The sequence below is a fragment of the Artemia sp. Qi Xiang Cuo genome, chromosome 16 (genome assembly GCF_049724085.1).
Source record: "Artemia sp. Qi Xiang Cuo chromosome 16, ASM4972408v1, whole genome shotgun sequence".
NCBI classification, from domain to species: domain Eukaryota; kingdom Metazoa; phylum Arthropoda; class Branchiopoda; order Anostraca; family Artemiidae; genus Artemia; species Artemia sp. Qi Xiang Cuo.
Genome location: NC_142809.1, coordinates 21827328 through 21846061, shown reverse-complemented (window position 1 = coordinate 21846061; position 18734 = coordinate 21827328). Strand labels below are relative to the sequence as shown.

At 36.2% G+C, this 18734-nt stretch overlaps 3 protein-coding genes across 3 annotated transcripts in view; 1 reads left to right on the top strand and 2 right to left on the bottom strand.

Annotated features, from left to right (window-relative positions):
• Positions 1 to 18734, bottom strand: part of Art8 (Arginine methyltransferase 8) — a 90763-nt gene that overhangs the window by 17141 nt on the left and 54888 nt on the right. The window lies entirely within an intron of this gene.
• On the top strand, positions 5854 to 8224 carry LOC148942678 (uncharacterized). The gene is made up of 2 exons (XM_089102327.1): positions 5854 to 6328; positions 7905 to 8224. The coding sequence occupies exons 1-2, from the start codon at positions 5854 to 5856 to the stop codon at positions 8222 to 8224; spliced, it is 795 nt and encodes a 264-aa protein (XP_088958453.1).
• Positions 12222 to 18734, bottom strand: part of LOC148942677 (uncharacterized) — a 35282-nt gene continuing 28769 nt past the window's right edge. The window contains exons 2-3 of the mRNA XM_089102325.1: positions 17895 to 17918; positions 12222 to 12869 (exon numbers count right to left, since the gene is read on the bottom strand). Of these exons, the coding sequence (XP_088958451.1) occupies positions 12222 to 12869; positions 17895 to 17918 (672 nt within the window). The remainder of the gene's footprint in view (positions 12870 to 17894; positions 17919 to 18734) is intronic.

The following is an 18734-nucleotide window of genomic DNA, read 5'->3' as shown; positions in this document are numbered from 1 at the left end:
ATATCTAAAAAGCTTCTAAAGTTGAATTTTAGAAAATTTTGAGTTTGGGGGGAAGGGGGATTTCAAGAACATCTTCCCATAACATAATTTGCCCTCTAAAGTCGATTCTGATATTTGTAGCGCTCTATGTCTCAGCGCTTTAGAAATATTAAAAAAAGCTTCTAAAGAAGAATTTTGGAAAATCTTGAGTTTTGGGAGAAGGGGGATTTCAAGAACATCTTCCCATAACATAATTTGTCTTCTAAAGTTGATTCTGATGTTTGCAGCGCTCTATGTCTTAGTGCTTTAGAAATATTTAAAAAAGCTTATAAAGTAAAATTTTGGAATATATTGAGTTTGGGGGGAAGGGGGATTTCAAAAACATCTTCCCATAACATAATTTGTCCTCTGAAGTTGATTCTGATATTTTAAGCGCTATATCTTTTAGTACTTTAGAAATATTTAAAAAGCTTCTTAAGTAGAATTTTAGACATGTTTGAGTTTTGGGGAGGGGGGGATTTCAAAAACATCTTCCCATGACAACACTTGTCTTCTAAAGTCAATTCTGATGTTTGTATCCCTCTATCAATTAGTGCTTTAGAAATATTTAAAAAGCTTCTAAAGTAGTTTTGGACAATTTTGAGTTTGGGGGGAAGGGGGATTTTAAAAACCTCTTCCCGTGATATAACGTGTCCTCTGAAGTCAATTCTGATGCTTTTAGCACTCTATCTATTAGTGCTTTAGAAATATTTTAAAAGCTTCTAAAGTAGAACTTTGGAATATTTTGAGTTTGGGAGGAAGGGGGATTTCAAAAATATCTTCCCATGACATAACTTGTCCTCTAAAGTCGATTCTGATGTTTGTAGTGCTCTATGTCTTAGCGCTTTACAAATATTAAAAAAAGCTTCTAAAGTAGAATTTTGGAAAATTTTGAGTTTGGGGGGAAGGCGGATTTCGAGAACATCTTCCCATACCATAATTTGAATTTTTGAAAATTTTGAGTTTTGGGGGAAGGGGGATTTCAAGAACATCTTCCCATAACATAATTTGCCCTCTAAAGTTGATTCTGATGTTTGTAGCTCTCTATGTCTTAGCACTTTAGAAATATTTATAAAAGCTTCTAAAGTAGAATTTTGGAAAATTTTGAGTTTGGGGGGACAGGGAATTTCAAAAACATGTTCCCATAACATAATTTGTCCTTTGAAGTTGATTCTGATATTTGTATTGCTCTATCTATTAGTGCTTTAGAAATATTTAAAAAGCTTCTTAAGCAGAATTTTAGACATTTTTGAGTTTTGCAGGGGGGGGGGGATTTCAAAAACATCTTCCCATGACATAACTTGTCTTCTAAAGTCAATTTTGATGTTTGTAGCCCTCTATCAATTAGTGCTTTAGAAATATTTAATAAGCTTCTAAAGTAGAATTTTAGAAAATTTTGAGTTTGGGGGGAAGGGGGATTTCAAAAACATCTTCCCATAACATAGTTTGTCCTCTTAAGTCAGTTCTGATATTTGTAGCGCTCTATCTATTAGAGCTTTAGAAATATTTAAAAAGCTTCTTAAGTAGAATTTTAGACATTTTTGAGTTTTGGGGAGTGGGGATTTCAAAAACATCTTCCTATGACATAACTTGTCTTCTAAAGTCAATTCTGATGCTTGTAGCCCTCTGTCAATTAGTGCTCTAGAAATATTTAAAAAGCTTTTGAAGTAGAATTTTAGAAAATTTTGAGTTTTGCGGGAAGGGGGATTTTAAAAACCTCTTCCCTTCATGAGTGCATGGACCTATAAAAATAAAAACATCTCCTCATAACCTAATTTGTCCTCTAAAAACAATTTGGATTTTTTTACTGGTCTATCTCTTGTCAAATCCTTCCCTAATTAATAAAGTTTAAATGGCTTATCAACACAGAGTTGCCTTTTACCCCATGGCACCTGCATGCTACTGTTAAAGGGGTTATGATAAGCAAAGTTGTGACATCAAAAATGGGTTTGATAAGCAATGTCAGCTATATAGTAAATAAGTTAAATGGATTGTTAAATGAAAATAGGATTTTGGAATATATTTTAATGAACAAGGTTAAAAGCTGAAGTTGTGTAAAGTAAGTAGTGATTTATATTTATGATAGTAATATAGGATGAAATATGAGTTAAAAACAACTAGTAATGTGCAGTAATTTACCATTATATAGGGGGGGGGATGAGTGGAGGTAGATACTTCAAAGTACCTTCCTGGGACAAACCTTAGCATGTACATCCATCCCTGAAAGTTTCATTTTCCTAACCCAGCTCCTTTCCAAGATAGCCAAAAGTAACTAAAGTAGAATTTTACCCCTTCCTGGGACATACCTTAGCATGTAGATCCATCCCTGAAAGTTTCATTTTCCTACCCCAACCCCTTTCAAAGATAGCCAAAAGTAACTAAAGTAGAATTTCACCATACCCTGAATTGGTATAGCCTAAATAGGGGTGGGGGTATAATTCCTTTCCAAAAAAAATGATTATTATATTTGGAAAGGGCATTAAAAAAAAGGCATTGAGTGGTATATTCACTTTATTCATGTCTACGTATAGGAACGACACTTTTTAATAAGATAATTTGGTCAAGATTAGGAACTGGCTGAGTATTAGGATCCATATCCTAGGATATGTTCTGTTCATAACCTAGGCTCTTTTTTGTCATTCCCTTGAGAAATTATTCAGTTCCTGGAAAACCTAGCCTGGTGTCTGAATATGGGTTAATCTCATTCAAGCTTTATTTACCTGATATATATCCTTATAAAATCTGTGAATCTCAGTCTAAGTTCATTTCAAAGCACGTTGCTTTTATTTCAAATTCATTGCACTACTAAAACCAAAGATTTTATCAGGGTTGCCGCCCTGGCCTGGAAGAATTTACTAAATCTGTACCATTGAAGAAATAGACCTTATTCGTTTTTCCCCCTGAATTGCAACACTGCGCGAAAATCGGCCATATTGTTGGAAGGTTTGCTGTGCAAACATGGAACTTATCATGGAATTTCCTGAAATTCAGAAGGCACTGGTGAGTTAATTTTGTTGATAATCTTGTTAATAGCAAGGTTGTACATCACCTGCATTCTGGATTGATTTTTCCTGAGCTTGGGTAGTAGGTTTAGCATGTACTAGGCTATATCTTTGCCCAGCCATTCATGGACTCCAACTTGAAAATTACAAACTTTAGGTGCCAAAAAAGGCAAAGAAGTTAACAAAAGTGACACAGAAAGATCTGCCATAGTCTCTACAATAATTTTAACATGTTTTTGACCTAAGAATCTGGGTTGACTTTCCAGTTTTTAAGGAAAATTTGACCCTTAGAAATTAACATTGTGAATCAGTACCAAGAAAACTGAGGCTAGATTCTGTTACAAAGGTATTGATAATTGGATGGTTTTGGGGTCAGTGCCCTTCTAGAAATTCCTCTCTGTCCAGCCAGGTTAATATTTTGTGTTCCAACTGCACAAGCATCATGTGGTAACATTTTGGTAAATTTTTCCATTCATGGAATATTGAGATAGCTAAGAAATAGACCTACATCTCCATTTAGAATTTCATGCTGAATCCAAATATAATAATCATTAACTAATAGTTTGCCGCAAAGGATCAAATTTTATAAATTTAGTTCAAGGATATTGTCAGTTTATTTTCTTGCTTATTTGCCAGCAGATAAAATAATTGGATGGTCTGAAATGGTATTTTCTGGTGCAAAGTGCTGGAAAATTTTCAAACTTCCTATTAAAATGTGTATTTTTTTTCATTTGCATCTCAGATTTCTTGTTGCCTCCAATCACCCTCCATATTTTATGGAGGGTGATTGGTGAGTTAATTTTGTTGATAATCTTGTTAATAGCAAGGTTGTACATCACCTGCATTCTGGATTGATTTTTCCTGAGCTTGGGTTGCAGGTTTAGCCTGTACTAGGCTATATCTTTGCCCAGACAATCATGGACTCCAACTTGAAAATTACAAACATTTATTTAGGTGCCAAAAAAGGCAAAGAAGTTAACAAAAGTGACACAGAAAGATCCGCCATAGTCTACAATAATTTTAACATGTTTAGGACCTAAGAACCTGGGTTGACTTTCCAGTTTTTAAGGAAAATTTGACCCTTAGAAATTAACATTGATGGTTTTGATGATGATTTGATGGTTTTGGGGTCTGTGCCCTTCTAGAAATTCCTCTCTGTCCAGCCAGGTTAATATTTTGTGTTCCAACTACACAGGCATCATGTGGTAACATTTTGGTAAATTTTTCCATTCATGGAATATTGAGATAGCTAAGAAATAGACCTACATCTCCATTTAGAATTTAATTCTGAATCCAAATATAATAATCATTAACTAATAGTTTGCCGTAAAGGATCAAATTTTATAAATTTAGTTCAAGGATATTGTCAGTTTGTTTCCTTGCTTATTTGCCAGCAGATAAAATAATTGGATGGTCTGAAATGGTATTTTCTGGTGCAAAGTGCAGGAAAATTTTCAAACTTCCTACTAAAATTTGTTTTTTTTTTCATTTGCATCTCAGATTTCTTTGTAGGAAAGCAAATAATTTTAAAATAAATATTATGCCCCCCTCCTTGGTGATGCCCCTGCCTATGTTCCTGGGCCTTGCTATTACCAATAACTAGATTTTGAATATATGAATGCAAAAAAATGATTTACTTATAGAATATAAGCTATTCGGAATTGATTTTGAAACTGAATTTTCAAATTAATTATTCAATTAATTAAGTTAATTTTATTTAATTAATTCAATGTGAAATTAAATTTGATTAATCGATTATCAGAACCCATTTTTGTTCCATGAACATATTGGGTCAAATGAAAAGTACAAGTTAGTTTTGCAGAGCGAGCGCATATTAATGAAAAATTCTGTTATGTTTGTGTTGTGACTGAGAATTTATGAGTTGACCTAGCTGAGAAGGTCGCCATTTGAGGTTTTTAGGAGCTCAGGATCCCCTTCCCTCAGTTTCTGTCCCTAGAACAAAATCAAAATATGTTTTTTGGAAACATATATTAACTTTGGAGGGTTACAGGGGAAACTTTTGGCGCCCCCACAACTCAGTGCCGAGGGCAGCTGCCCCCTTTGCCCCCCTAGTTCTGGCCCTGGTGTTGGTCAGCTATCAGGGAGATTTAAGTCCATTCCCAGTAATTCAGCACATGGTAATAGTCCTCTTCCTCTCCTGAAAATGGACCTTGATCCTAATCTGTTTTTCTCCTACATTTCCTTCAGCAGCAGGATAGCTTCATTTTTTCTAACTTTTCCTCAGGCTACACCAAACACAAGAGTATAAATTTGTATTTTTAGCACTCCGGCCTCCGGTGCCTGATCTCAGATCTCCAAAAAACGTTTGCTGTATGTCTGTCACAAAAAAGTATCTCAGAGTTCCTAAAAACATAATTTAAAGTAGTGGCATGTTTAGGGGGGGGGCCCGGGGCCGGGCCCTCCTGAAATTTCCCAAGTTTTTACATACCAGTTCAAACCAGTTTAATTTTTTTTTATTAGTCGGGAGCTGGTGCTCCCCCCCCCTCACCCCCTGATTTATAGCCGCCCCGCGTCGTTTTACTCTTCCAACACACTCAGAACTTTATAAAGTCATTTCATACCCAAAAACCATACTCAAATCTCCTCAGTTTAACGGGTTAGGCCTATGTCTATTTGAAGAACAACTCAGTACAAAAATTGTAATCTCTAATTTTCTCATATTTTTTAGGGCCAGTGGTGCAGAAATCTTGATACTGTTCCACTTATCTCAGACAATTTTATTGTATATTATTAAAAAGCTTCAAATAAAGACAGCTATCTAATCAAGAGACGCTACAGCTTTTTGGTGGAGCAACATATTTACCTAGAAACCATGCATATTTTAGAAGTGGAAGGACTTTTTGGAAATAAAGGGTTAGTGATAAAAGGGAGTTGCTATCGCAGTTTTAAAAAGAGGGACAAGCCACATTCAATTAAAGTCTATCTTTCCTGTGACAGTCAGATTATCAACAGTGCTTGTTCATGCATTGCTGGAAGTGTTTTTTGCAATCACCTGGTGTCGCTCTTGAAAATTATCAGTTTGATGCAGAGTCTGAAGTACAAAGAAATCCCTTCCTCCCTGAGCCGCATCAAGATGCCTCAACAGTGGACTTACATGAGAAAGCAGGATCTTGAGCCACAAAAGGTGATGGACATTGACATTCGCCAAGTTCGGGAAGGAGGACTGTCAACTCCAAAAACAGTGCAGCTGTATGACCCGCGGGTCAGTAAAGATGATTGTCTCAGTCTGAGATTGCGAGTTGTGCAACTTAGTTCTTCCCTTAGCCCGGCTGTATCTGCATTTTCAGGTAGGACAGAGTTTCTGTTACATAATCTTTGTTTATTTTTGTTAATGTTTGTTTATAAAGGTAAATCTGATTCACAAAAACAATTTTATTTTACTCTCAGAAACAATAACTTATGTTCAAAAATTATATTTTCAAATGGAAGCTGTATCTGGACTTAGGATCCTGAGATGGCTCTCATGTGAACATTTCGATGTTGAGAAAAACATCTTTCTTTGTTTGTCTCTTCTCGTCCTTTGGGCATCTGTCTGGGCTTGGACTGGGGAATGCAGTATCTGCCATGTTCCATGCGTTAAGCATGATGTGAGTTGCTGTTTTGACTTGAATCTTCAAAAGCTTTGCTTCATGACTACAAGGACACGTGCCAAGGAATAAGACAACAGATAACAAGTTCCAATAAAGCACAAGGGGTTGTCGTACAAGTTTAGCTAAGTTTTTACATGGCTTTCATGGTTGCCGCGGTCCGAAGCGTCTAGGAGGGAGGGGGGAGAGGGGTGTTAACCCTCCTTCTGAAAACTGGTAATGTTTGTCATAAATTCAAAAAAATTGGAAATTTTCCCAGTCCAAAGGGGGCAACGGCGTTCTTGTAATGCCTTAAATTGCTGATTCCAGACTTGTCAAAAAGCCTGGAACTAATTATCAGGCGAGTAACTAAGGATGGGTTGGTACATGGCAGCAGATGAATTTTCTTGGATAAGTTTTGTACGAGACTAGAAAATGCAAGGTTAACAGAAAAATTAATATATTTGTCTATGACAGTACTAATCAAATTATATCTTAACAAACAACTGTTCATCAATAGGTTATAGTTGTCACTGAATATTAGGTCATGTATGCGGGAGTCATTAAGGAGCCACATATTAATTACTTTTTCATAAAAAAAAAATTAACGATTTATTTGTAAATCCAAAACTTTATTGCTTCATTCAATAAAATAATTTTCTATCCTTAACTCTTAACCAACCTCATTATGAGCAGAAAAAAAAAATATAAAATGACATTTCTTAATTGACATTTTCTTAAAACTTAGACTCTTTGCACAACACTAGTTTCAAGATAATTTAATCCTCAAAGATAGGTGTAAAAGAAGTAAATATATGGAATAGTACACTTTTTAGTTATACATGGTTCTAAAATTTCCGCTGCTTTGCGGCAGAAAGCACTGCTTTCAAACCATCTTCTTGCCCAAAATAGATATATTTACCACTTCAAACCTCAAAATTTTCTGCACAGATTTGAATTCGTCCGCACATTTTCGTCGCCCCTTCCTACGGTCCAATGGAATTTGGTTTAACATGCCGATAATTAAAATTGCACGCGCCAAGGAAGTAATTTTTACTTCTCCCCCCCCCCCCTGCGTTCATAGTAAATCCCGGATCCGTCACTACAATTACTGCCATTTTTTGCTTTCTTGACTACTATATTATGTCGACTGACACCCCCCCAAAACGAAATCCTGGCTATGCTGCTGGCTTTCTCAGTTCCAGATTTATGCAAGCACTTTAAGTTTGAAGTCCACGCCATTCTAAAACTTGTATTTTTGTGTTAAGTAGACATTTAAAAAAGGATTTTCTTGCAGATCTTTTGAAAGACGGCACCGAAAGAGGAGAATATTCCCAGGCCAAGCTTGTTCAGAAGAGATTATTTGAATGCCCAGTGCTGTCAACATTGACCAACCATTTACAAATAGATGATCCTACTTGTAGTATTATAACCAATCTCAGTGTTGTAACCAGTGCATTGTTCAAGGCTGTTGAGTTTCCTGATTTTCCTGTGTATGAACGTACAGGAAGTTACATGTTGACAAATACTGATACAAAACATCAGAAAGTGATAGACTCCTTAAGAGTGTCAGCATCAGAAGCCAAAGATATTGAAAAAAATTCTTGCACAGGTTGAAAATAAAATGTTGGTTCATGCACGTGAGTTTCAACTTACTTCCAGCAACTTTAGTTTGGTGTTGAAAAGGGTCACTCCTTGGAGCAAAAAGTTTCGTAAAACTTTGAAGATCGAAATTTGGATAGAAACCCAGCTGTAAAGTGGGGCAGGACGCATGAAGCAACTGCTGTTCGAATTTACAAAAAAACTATGAAAAAAAGAGGAAGGGACGTTGTGGTTATGGACTGTGGGATTGTGATACCAGCTTAGTACTGGCTTGCCACGTCTCCTGATAGACGTGTGTTTGACCCATGCGAAAGAGACCCACGTGGCATTATTCAAGTAAAGTGCCCATATAGTCTTCGAGACAAAACTGAGGAACAGTTTTTAGCTGAATGCCCATACCTCATATGCTTGAGAAAAGACCACCACTCTTATTATCAGATCCAAGGGCAACTTGGCATTACTGGACTATCATGGTGTGACTTTGTATTATGGACAAAAAATGTTATAATAATACAAAAGATACCTTTTGATAATGTTTTTTGGGAAAATGAAGTCAAAACTCTGACTGATTTCTATTTCCAACATTATCTGGAATACTTGTCTGAGCTTCTGTAATTCGAGGTCCTTTGATTAATGTGATAAAGCTTTTCGACGTATCCAGAAACCACGAAAGAGAACCCCTCACAGGCACCAGTTACGGAAAAAAATATCTTTGCGAACACGTTTGAGTTGAGTTTCGCAACGCTGATTGGTTGACGCTCAAGTTTCAGTAACGGTCCATGTTGCAGAAGCAACACTTCGGAAATGTCGAAGTAATGTATTTTGAGTTCCTTTTATTTTTGTGATTCAGAGTTGCTTTGATTTATGTGATTATGAGTTCCTGCGAATATAAGCATTCTTTTTTTTAACCTATATATATATATATATAAAAAAAATAACTAAAAGCTGTATTTCATCAAAAATTCGGCCACTTGTCAAATCCGTTTTCTTTAATTTGGCTGGGTACTTTATTTTCCATACAAATGTATAAATTATTCTTGTTATTTCCTTTAATGTTGTTTTATTTGGTAGAGAAACTGTTGCAGAATACCATATTATAGTGCATACAGCAATAATTACATACGGACCCTTCTGGTGTATAGTTAGACTTCAGTTGTTTCCATGAGAAAGTGCCTTTTTTACAAAACTTCTAATTTAATTATAAGTTCCTTTATGAATTTTTTTCCAACTGTTGTTGAAACCTGTTCCAAGTACTTGGTTTTCAATTTTTGTTGGTACACCATGCACGAAATCTCTATCATCATCTCTGAGGGTTGAACTCTCAGATTTTGCTTTATTTATTTATACCTTGAAAATCAATGAGGCACACTTGTGCCTCTAAAGAGGAGACCCACCACAATGTTAAGCGATTTCCGGTCCTAGCGGTCGCAGAGAGACAGCAGTGATCGCTTTTTGTATCCCAAGCTCCAACTAAGAAACGTGCACAATTACACCCCCTCCGACTTTATCTTCATGGGTAAAAGTGGGCCGGAAATTTCGACCCTCCAACCACAGCCTCCCTTTCACGTTGTCCGATTGGGCTGAAATTTAGAGGTCAAGCATTCCTCGGGCCCAGGAGCTTATCCTCGAAATTTCAGCTCAATCCGATCACGCCTTCCCTGTTTTCCAAAAAACAAATATAGCCATTTAAAGTTCATTTCTCTTTTTTTTTTATCAGCCACGCCTACAAGCCACAGCTGGCAACGGATCCGGGTGAATGAGGACTCATTTGAAGCGGAATTCGACCTGTTAGGGCCTTTTGACATTTTCAGACCGAAACAATTATCCCCCGAATTATATTTACGAAAAACCTCGTTTTCCTATAAGAGCCCATGTTAATTTTTCCCACCACAACCCCCCTTTAACGTTGTCCGATCGGGTTGAAATATAGTGAATAAGCTTTGCTGGGGCCTGGGAGCTTATCCTTAAAATTTCAGCTCAATCCAATCCTTCTTTCCCTATTTTTCAAAAACAAAATATCAAGGTTTGTGGGGATTTGCTTGCGTCAAATATAGAGTCGAGAGAATAAAACAATCTCACGAGGGTATCTGAGACACACGAGTTGCTGGTTCTGACTGTCAGGCAGAAGATCCGATTTCGATTCTCTGTGAGAGAAATTTTTTATCGACTGAATTTAAAGTATTAAAAAGACACTAGGTTTCTTTTTTAAATAAAATCTATTAATTCATTCGGCTCAACAGGCGTCGCCAGAAGAATATCACAGTCGGCCTTCAGGTTACAGTTAAGTCTCCACTGCTTTGATAACATGCCGTATACCCGCATGCTCGAAGAAAAGTTGAAAAAAGAAAATCTTACTGTGCATTTGATTTGAGTATTCAGGAATTAAAAGCCTTAACACAAGAATCTTCAAAAGCGGAGGGTTTTGGGGGGGGGAGCCCCCCAACTTTAAAACCTGAAAAGATAAGCTAACACTGAGTAAATCAATAATAAGTAATAAACTGTACAAAAACCTTCATAAATGATTTTAAAAAAACTCCTTTTTATAAAGATTTACCGAGGCTGAGTCCCACGTACGAACCGGAACCGGTGCAGGGTTTCGTAAGTGCAGTGGGGGGGCGCCCACCCCCAAAACCCGCGTGTCCGTATTTGACAGGGGCTGTACTCTCCTGACCGCCTCGATCTTTACGCTAAATTTTTTATTTTTTAAAAAAGAGTTGTGACAAAGTCAAACTTTAGCGTAACGAGCGAGGCGTTGAGGAGAGCACAGCCCCTTTCATATACGGAAGCGGGGGTTTGGGGGCGGCAGCCCCCAACTGCACCTCCTAATCCCTGTACGTTTTAAGGTTTGAACGTGTGACTCAGCCTCTTTAAATCTTTAGAAAACGTAGTTTTTTTTCAAATAGTTTTACAATAAGATTTGGTTGTATTAGTTGCTTTTACAAAATCTTATGTTTCTGTAAATACTGTTAGATAATAAAAAAAACTTTTAACTTTTATTTGTGTATCATCTATTTCAATTCCTTTTATTTAACCTTCAATATACTTAAGCATAGGATCGGCATATGCTTCAAATAAAAGTAGACTCGAAGGAAAAAAATAACTAGTCTTCACTTGGTATATCTTATTCACCTGAAGAGCTGATGATGGGGTTCATAAAGACTGTCATTATGGCAAAAACAGTCCACATCTGATTCAGAACTGGGACAAGGTTAACTGGGATTGTTTCTCTTAAGATCCCATAGCACTTAATTTGCATTATGAGTCTCTCAACATGTATTCGGAGGCGGGCAATCTTCTGTGTTTCAATCACATCAGAAGCTGCAAATTGCCCATCATTTTGAAGAAACGGGGGACTATTTAGGCTTACGCAAGAAGGCAAGTCAGTCTGTATGTAGAAACCCTTATCAGACAGTATACTATCACCATAATCATATGGCATCTTCAGGAGTCCACATCTTGTGGCAAGGTGTACATCTGAGATGAACTCATCGTACAACTCAGATACACATGTCACAATGCAATGTGGGGATCGGCCACTGAGACCTTTTTAGTCTACTGACATTTGTATGACAATTAAGACAGAGTTTTATTTATGACTGACAAAGGAACTTAACACTGAATTTCAGTTGCATCAATCACACCAAGAGTTGTGGGATATTCAGCTTTAAAGTCATCTGGCATATTTCTGTCGACATATTGTCTTGACGGCCAGAGAACAAGTCTTCCCAACTGTATATATAAGAAATTGATCCAGCTCACAAGGATTTTGCTAACGGTCCCCTGACTAATTGAAAAACGGAATGCCAGGTATTGTTCGTATAATCCCACTTTTAGCCTGCAAAGGACAAGAAGCAACTGATCACGTCCAGAGAGCTTTCTGTTGCGTCTCTTAGCTGAACCTTCGGGATCTCTCACATGAGCTTCAGTGAGTCACATTTTCACCATTTTCACCACAGTTGATGAATTCAAAAAAAGACTCAAAGTCAGATGAACAGGTGAACCCAGTATAGAACTACAGTAGTTTGTTATCCTTTTTCATGTTAGCATAAGTAAATGTACCATCTTTCAAAGCTTGATCAAAGGCAACGAGTTTGCTTTTTATGTCCATATTAATGTGCTGCAGTTTTTCCATCTCTTTCTTTTTATCTTGCAGTGCAATTTGCATATACCTTGCCTTTGCTTCTAGTTCTCTAACTCTTGATAATAAACTGACAGTCACATAATCACTGTTACTGCTAACATTCACTGGGCTAGTTATTTCACCAATTTCACAAGGGTCCTTGCCTTCACCACTTCCAAAAAGTTCCTCGCTTGTTATAGTGTGCAGTAGCCCACTTGCAGACACATCTTCAACTTGAGTAATCTCAGCACTGAGTTTTTTCCTGTCTTTGTGATGTTTCTCACTAACTTGTCTTTCTTTAGGAGCTTTTCGCCTGAACAATGATTCATTTGTCCAAGGAAAAATACTTGGGATAGATCCTGGTTTGAGTTCTCTTCTTCCGGATGCAAAACCAGCATAGAAGTCCTCAGTGTTGAAATGTCTAGAACATACTCTAGTGTAGGCATCTGAGATTTGGAACAAGGGACCTTCATCTCTTCGAAGCTTCACAAGCCACTCCTTTCTCAGATCCTTATCACTTGGAAGCTTGTGAAAGGAAACCTGAAATATAATTCCACTATTAGAATGATAGTTGTAACAAGGGCTGATTAGCAGTCAGATTTTCGACAATCCTCGGGGCTCATCACTTCCCAAAATCTCTCAAGTAGCCTTTGTATCCCTAATCAGTTAATTAAAAATAGAACTGCAAGCTTGAATCCTCTGGCGGGGGAGGAAAACTAATTTTTGACCTTGAGCATAGTCTGCATTGAAGGGTAGGCAGTTATAGCCCAGAAGGATTGTGAAAACTCTGATCATTGACTCTTGACTGTCGTTGTGTTCTTTCTCCGCTCTGCGACCATGCAAGTTCAGTGACAACCACAAGGGTGAAGGGTAAAAAGTCTGGATAACTCGGGGTTTTTCAGACCTATAATTTTTTTCATTCTCTTGAAAGGGCATTTTGATGACTGTTTGGGGAAGGGGACGGACGGGTTAGTCAAACCGTGAAAATTTGGGAGATAGTACACGAACCTTGAATTAGGGTATGGCCGGGGTGTACCTAGGGGGGGGGGCCCTACGGGGAAAATTCCCCCCTAATGCAATTCTTCGGCCCCTTTATCATGAGGATTTTCTTGTGTTTTGTAATAGAGACTTTTAAGCTTTGTGGCACTGATAGGACAATTCATTAGCAATCTTCGCCATCCAGTGGTCGTCAAAATAGTATGATCAACACCAAAGAATATAATCTCAATAAAGCACAGGAGGTTGGGTGGGTATATGAGAAAAGCTTCATAAAATTAGAAAATTACAGCACAGCCAATTCAAGAAAATTTGGGAGGGGTACAAAAACTTCCCTTCGGTTTTCTTTTTTGATTTAGATACTAAAACCGTAATTTTTCAAAACCAATTCACATCTTTGCCCAAATTATTCAAAGAACATGAAAGAACTTTTTTAGAAAAAATAGAGCAATTTTTAGAGCACTTTTTTAGAGTAATTCACAGATCAAGATGGATCTTAATTTTCTCTGAAGTGTAAATTTAGGTAACTAATGTAAAGAAGAAAAAGATACTTTCAAATTCTCCTCTTTTGATTTATAAGTAATATTGTAAGATAAAGGTAACACAACTTCATCAGAACCCATCAGCATTCAATTAGATAGATGAGTGAATCAAACACTCAATTGTGGTACTCTTTTATCTTATCACAGAGTGATACTTTTATACAGTGATGTGTTACTCTTTTATCACAGAGAGACATGTTTAAAAGGATAAAGGTTCAAATTGAAGTTACTATCAAAGTTAAATAGATATGTGAAGCAAAACAAGTAGCTCTGAATCATTCCATTCTGAAAATCAAAGAGTTAATTCATAATCAGGGGTTTTTTTGGGGGGGAGTGGGGAGCCACCCCCCCAAAAATGTTTAGAACAAAAAATTAAGTATCCCAAGCCCCGTGACTATCTTGCTATAGTCCCCACGTGTCCCCCCACCCCAACAAAAATAAAGGAGTTAATAATTTCTGTGAAATGTAAAAAGTATTTGCTTTTATGATAAAGGACATGAAATTAGTATTAGCATTGTTAATTCTTGGCATTATAGGGTTGAGGCTAATCTACCTTTGTTCCTTAAGGCTAAAGCTTCCATTCATTTTCAGGAATATTCAAGGGGAGAATTTATCTTTCAGTTTTCTTAAGAGGTTTTACACTGCTAACTGACAGAAATGTTTGCTATCTTCAAAAGGGGTTAGGTTAGGAAAATGAAACTTTCAGTTATGAATCCAGGGCCAAAACCATACTTTGGAAAGGTATTACCAAGCTTCCACATTAACGATCTTATGATTTCTAAGTCTTAGAAATTTTCCTGCTTGACAGGTCTATGGTCTATACCATTTGAAATTTCAACAAAACAACATTTTACCTCAGGGACAGGTAGACTAAAGTATGTCATAGGAAGGTATTTTGAAGTACCTGCCTCCACTCCTTCCCCCTCTAGAAAGCAGTGACCTTTGATGACCTTTCAAAATCTTTGTGTTCTGACACTGAAACCTTGCAAAACAGATCTTCTGCTTTAATTAAGTAAAAGAGAATTATTTTCAGCTTCACAACTTTACTCAATCCAAATTCATGAGGTTTCAAAGATCTGCAAATATATTTCCTAAATTTAGAAAAAAGCCATTGATATGGCTTAAAATTCTACTCAAATAATAGGGATTGCATTTTCAGAATTAAAACAACAGAAAAAGAAACTAATGACTGAAAATTAAGGTAATATGCTGTTTTGTCAAAATTTCAATAGGTATAACCTGCCAAGTAGGCAAATTTATAAGAATTGGAAATCAGAAGAGGGTTAAAATGGAAGCTTAGTAATACCTTTTTAGATTGTTTTTTTGGTCCTGGATTCATTACTGAAGGTTTCATTTACCTAACCCCTTTCTAAGACAGCAACAAGCAGTTAAACTAGAATTTAACTATTAATTTTTCTTTGGGATGAAAACCAGTGGTGTTGTTTGAGGATGGCAGGGGAAAAAAGAAAACACTAATACCATAACATACTTCCTTTATAAAGTACAATACACTTTAATGATTAACCTACATTACCATAGTTTTTTCCAATAAATTGGACAAAATGAAATATAATATAGCCCATGAATATGGAGTTTTTGACCCCCTCCACTAATAAATTGCTGGAATAAAATTCTACTTTAGCTACTTTTGGCTATCTTGGAAAGGAGTTAGGTTCGGAAAATGAAATTCTGAAGGATGGATCTACAGGCTGAAGTAAGTCCCAGGATGGTATTTTGGAGTACCGACCTTTACTCCTTCTCTCTCTAGAGGGTCCTGAAATTTGCCTACATGACAGGTCTATACTTATTGAACTTTAGACAAGACAACATTTTACCTTAATTTTTAGTTATCAGTTTCTTTTTCTCTGGCTTTAGTTCTGAAAATGAAATTTTTTTTATTTGATTAGACTTTTAAGCCATGGGTTTTTTTTTCAAAATTTATGAAATGTATTTTCATAACTTTAACACCTTATAACTTGGGATTCAGCAAAGTTGTGAAGCTAAAAAAATCTTTATTGTACTTCATTTAGGCAGAAGATTTATTTTGCAAGGTTTCACTTTTATAACACAGATTTTTAAAGGTCATCAAAGGTCAGGACCCTCTAGAGGAAGGAGTGGAGGTGGGTACATCATAATACCTTCCCAGGACACAATTAATCCTGTATGCCCATCCCTGAGATTGTCTTTTTGATACCATACTCCATCACACATAGTGCAACCATTATAAAAATTATATTTTTCCAAAGAGTATTTACTGATATACTGTCTATATTTGATCCTGTGATTTTAGTTTCAATTATATAATTCACCTCCTTCTCCTGACCCATGGCCATATCCTTTTCCTAAAAAACAGGTAGAACCTATTGAAGTTTGACAAAACAACCCTATAACTTAATTTTAAGGTATTGGCTCCTTTTCATCTGGCTTTAGGTCTGAAAATAAAATTCCTGTTATTTGAGTAGAATTTTAAGCCATATCAAAGTTGTTTTTTTTTAATGTAGGAAATTTATTTGTGTATCTTTAAAACCTTAATACTTAGGATTGAGCAAAGTTGTGAAGCTGAAAATTTTGTTGTTGTAATTCATTTAAGCAGAAGATCTATTTTGCAAGGTTTCACTCAAAATGAAAGGTCAGGGCCCTCTAGAGAGAGGAGTGGAGGTAGGAACTTCAGAACACCTTCCCAGGACATACTTTAGCCTGTAGACCCATCCCTGAAAGTTTCATTTTCCTAACCTATCCCCTTTCCAAGATAGCCAAAAGAAGCTTAAGTAGAATTTTATCAAATGCTGGAACTATGCCCCTGATGGGAACAAGGTTAAAAAAAAAGAAATTTATCAATTATTCCCCGTTTGTTACTGTTTCTAAATATAAGAAAAAGTGCTATTACAACTAAATCCTAAAACCTGTCAATACAACTGGAACTTTTAGATTCATGAAGTTATACTTTCTCAGCATGATAGTTGTCACCCAGAAAACACCCCTCTCATTCTAATTGGGTAAATTTTTGACAGTTCATATCATTGACTTACATATAAAGTAAACATACTACATGATGCCTTTTTTATGCTCTTTCCACATATAACAATAATTTTTTTCAGAAATGAATTTTACCCCCACCTATATCGCGTCCCATACTACTTCCGGGTATATATTTGCACCCGAGGTCCGTGGGTTTCCAGTTTATTTTTTATAATCGTGCGGTCAGTTTAAAATATACCCCCCCCCCTCACTCGACTTCGCAAAAATATAACTTGAATTGGTATATATAGCCTCTGGATGGGGGTAAAATTCATTTTGACAAAAATGATTATTATATTTGTTAAGAGCATAAAAAGGGCATCAAGTAGTATGTTTACTTTATTTGTAAGTCAATAATATGAACTGCTGAAAATTTACCTCTGATTATCTTTCAGATATATAATGGGTAGGCCTACAAGAAGAAAACAATAAGACCATAAGAGTCTTCCTTTATAAAGTGTAATACACTTTATTGATTACATTACCATAGTTTTCTTCATATTTATCTACATCTTAAATAATATTTATTCAACAATTCCTTTGAAGTTCTTATATAGTCCAGGACCATATTTGGAGCCATTAGAAGAGGGTGCATTGCCTGCACAGCATAGACCTAAACAAGCTTATCATGCAATACCACAAAGATAGCCCTTTTAACTACTAGTATTACCAACCCAAGGTTAAACACATTTAAAAAAATACTTATTCAATAACTTCTTTGAAATCCCTTACAGCCTACAGTGATTTTTATGGGTACAGCAAACCTGTATTAGCAAAGGAACAATAAAAAATGGCCGAGATAGTCCAGGACCATATCTGAACCATTAGGAGGGAGGTGCATTGTCTGCATAGCAATAGGCCTAAACAAACTTATCAGGCAATACCATGTAGATAGTCCTTTTAACCACTAGTATTACCAACCCAAAGTTAAATTACAGTCTAGGCTACTTTTTATAGTTCATTTGACTTATTTACAAGTCAATCAGGCTTTTTATAACCTATAACTCACCAAATACTTCACCAGGATTTGGAGCTGAAAATGCTATGTTAGGGCTAAAGGCTAAAAGAAGCTGTTTTTACTCACTCTGTCAGGTAGTTTTAGGTCTCAGAATTTTTTCCAAGATCCTTTGCACAAGGGAACACAACAGAATGGTCCTCCCATTGATGAGACTCGAAAAAGACCACGAAAAGTAGACTTTTGTTGTTATTTTCTTCTTTATTCCTATTACAGATCAGCGATTTTTACCAACAACATGGCTGCCACGAGTAGTTCTTTTTCTCTCCGAGAGTGGCGCTTCAAAAACGAATAAGGTCTATATTGAAGATAATATTTGTTATGGTTTGTGATAGAAAAATTAGTATTTGAATCAAACGTATTCTAATTAATCAAAAACAAAACCCGGCTTTCTCAATAAATCAGATATGAATGGCATAGGTTTATTTCCCTATTTCTTATTTCTTAAATTTGAACCGGATGCCGTAATTCCTCTAATATATATATTAATCGAATTGTATTTTAATGCTGATATTGAATATCTTTGAATTATTTCATTTAATTTAATCCATTAAAAGTTACAAGGAATTAAGAATTATTGAACTAGAAATACTGACGTCTCAGAGCTTTTTTTCCGCGGCACAATTAGATCTTACTTAAGAGATACAAATTCTTATAGGCTGGCAGGGGTTAGAAACTCTTTCTAAGCTGTGGCGATGACAGCTTTTGGTACTTGTAGGGATGAAAAAGCGTGGCCTCTTCTTCTCAGGCTATCTGGAGATCAGATTCCTTTAGGAGCATTTACCTTGGAGACTTACGAACTAATTACCTATTATTGGACTAGACGCAGACATA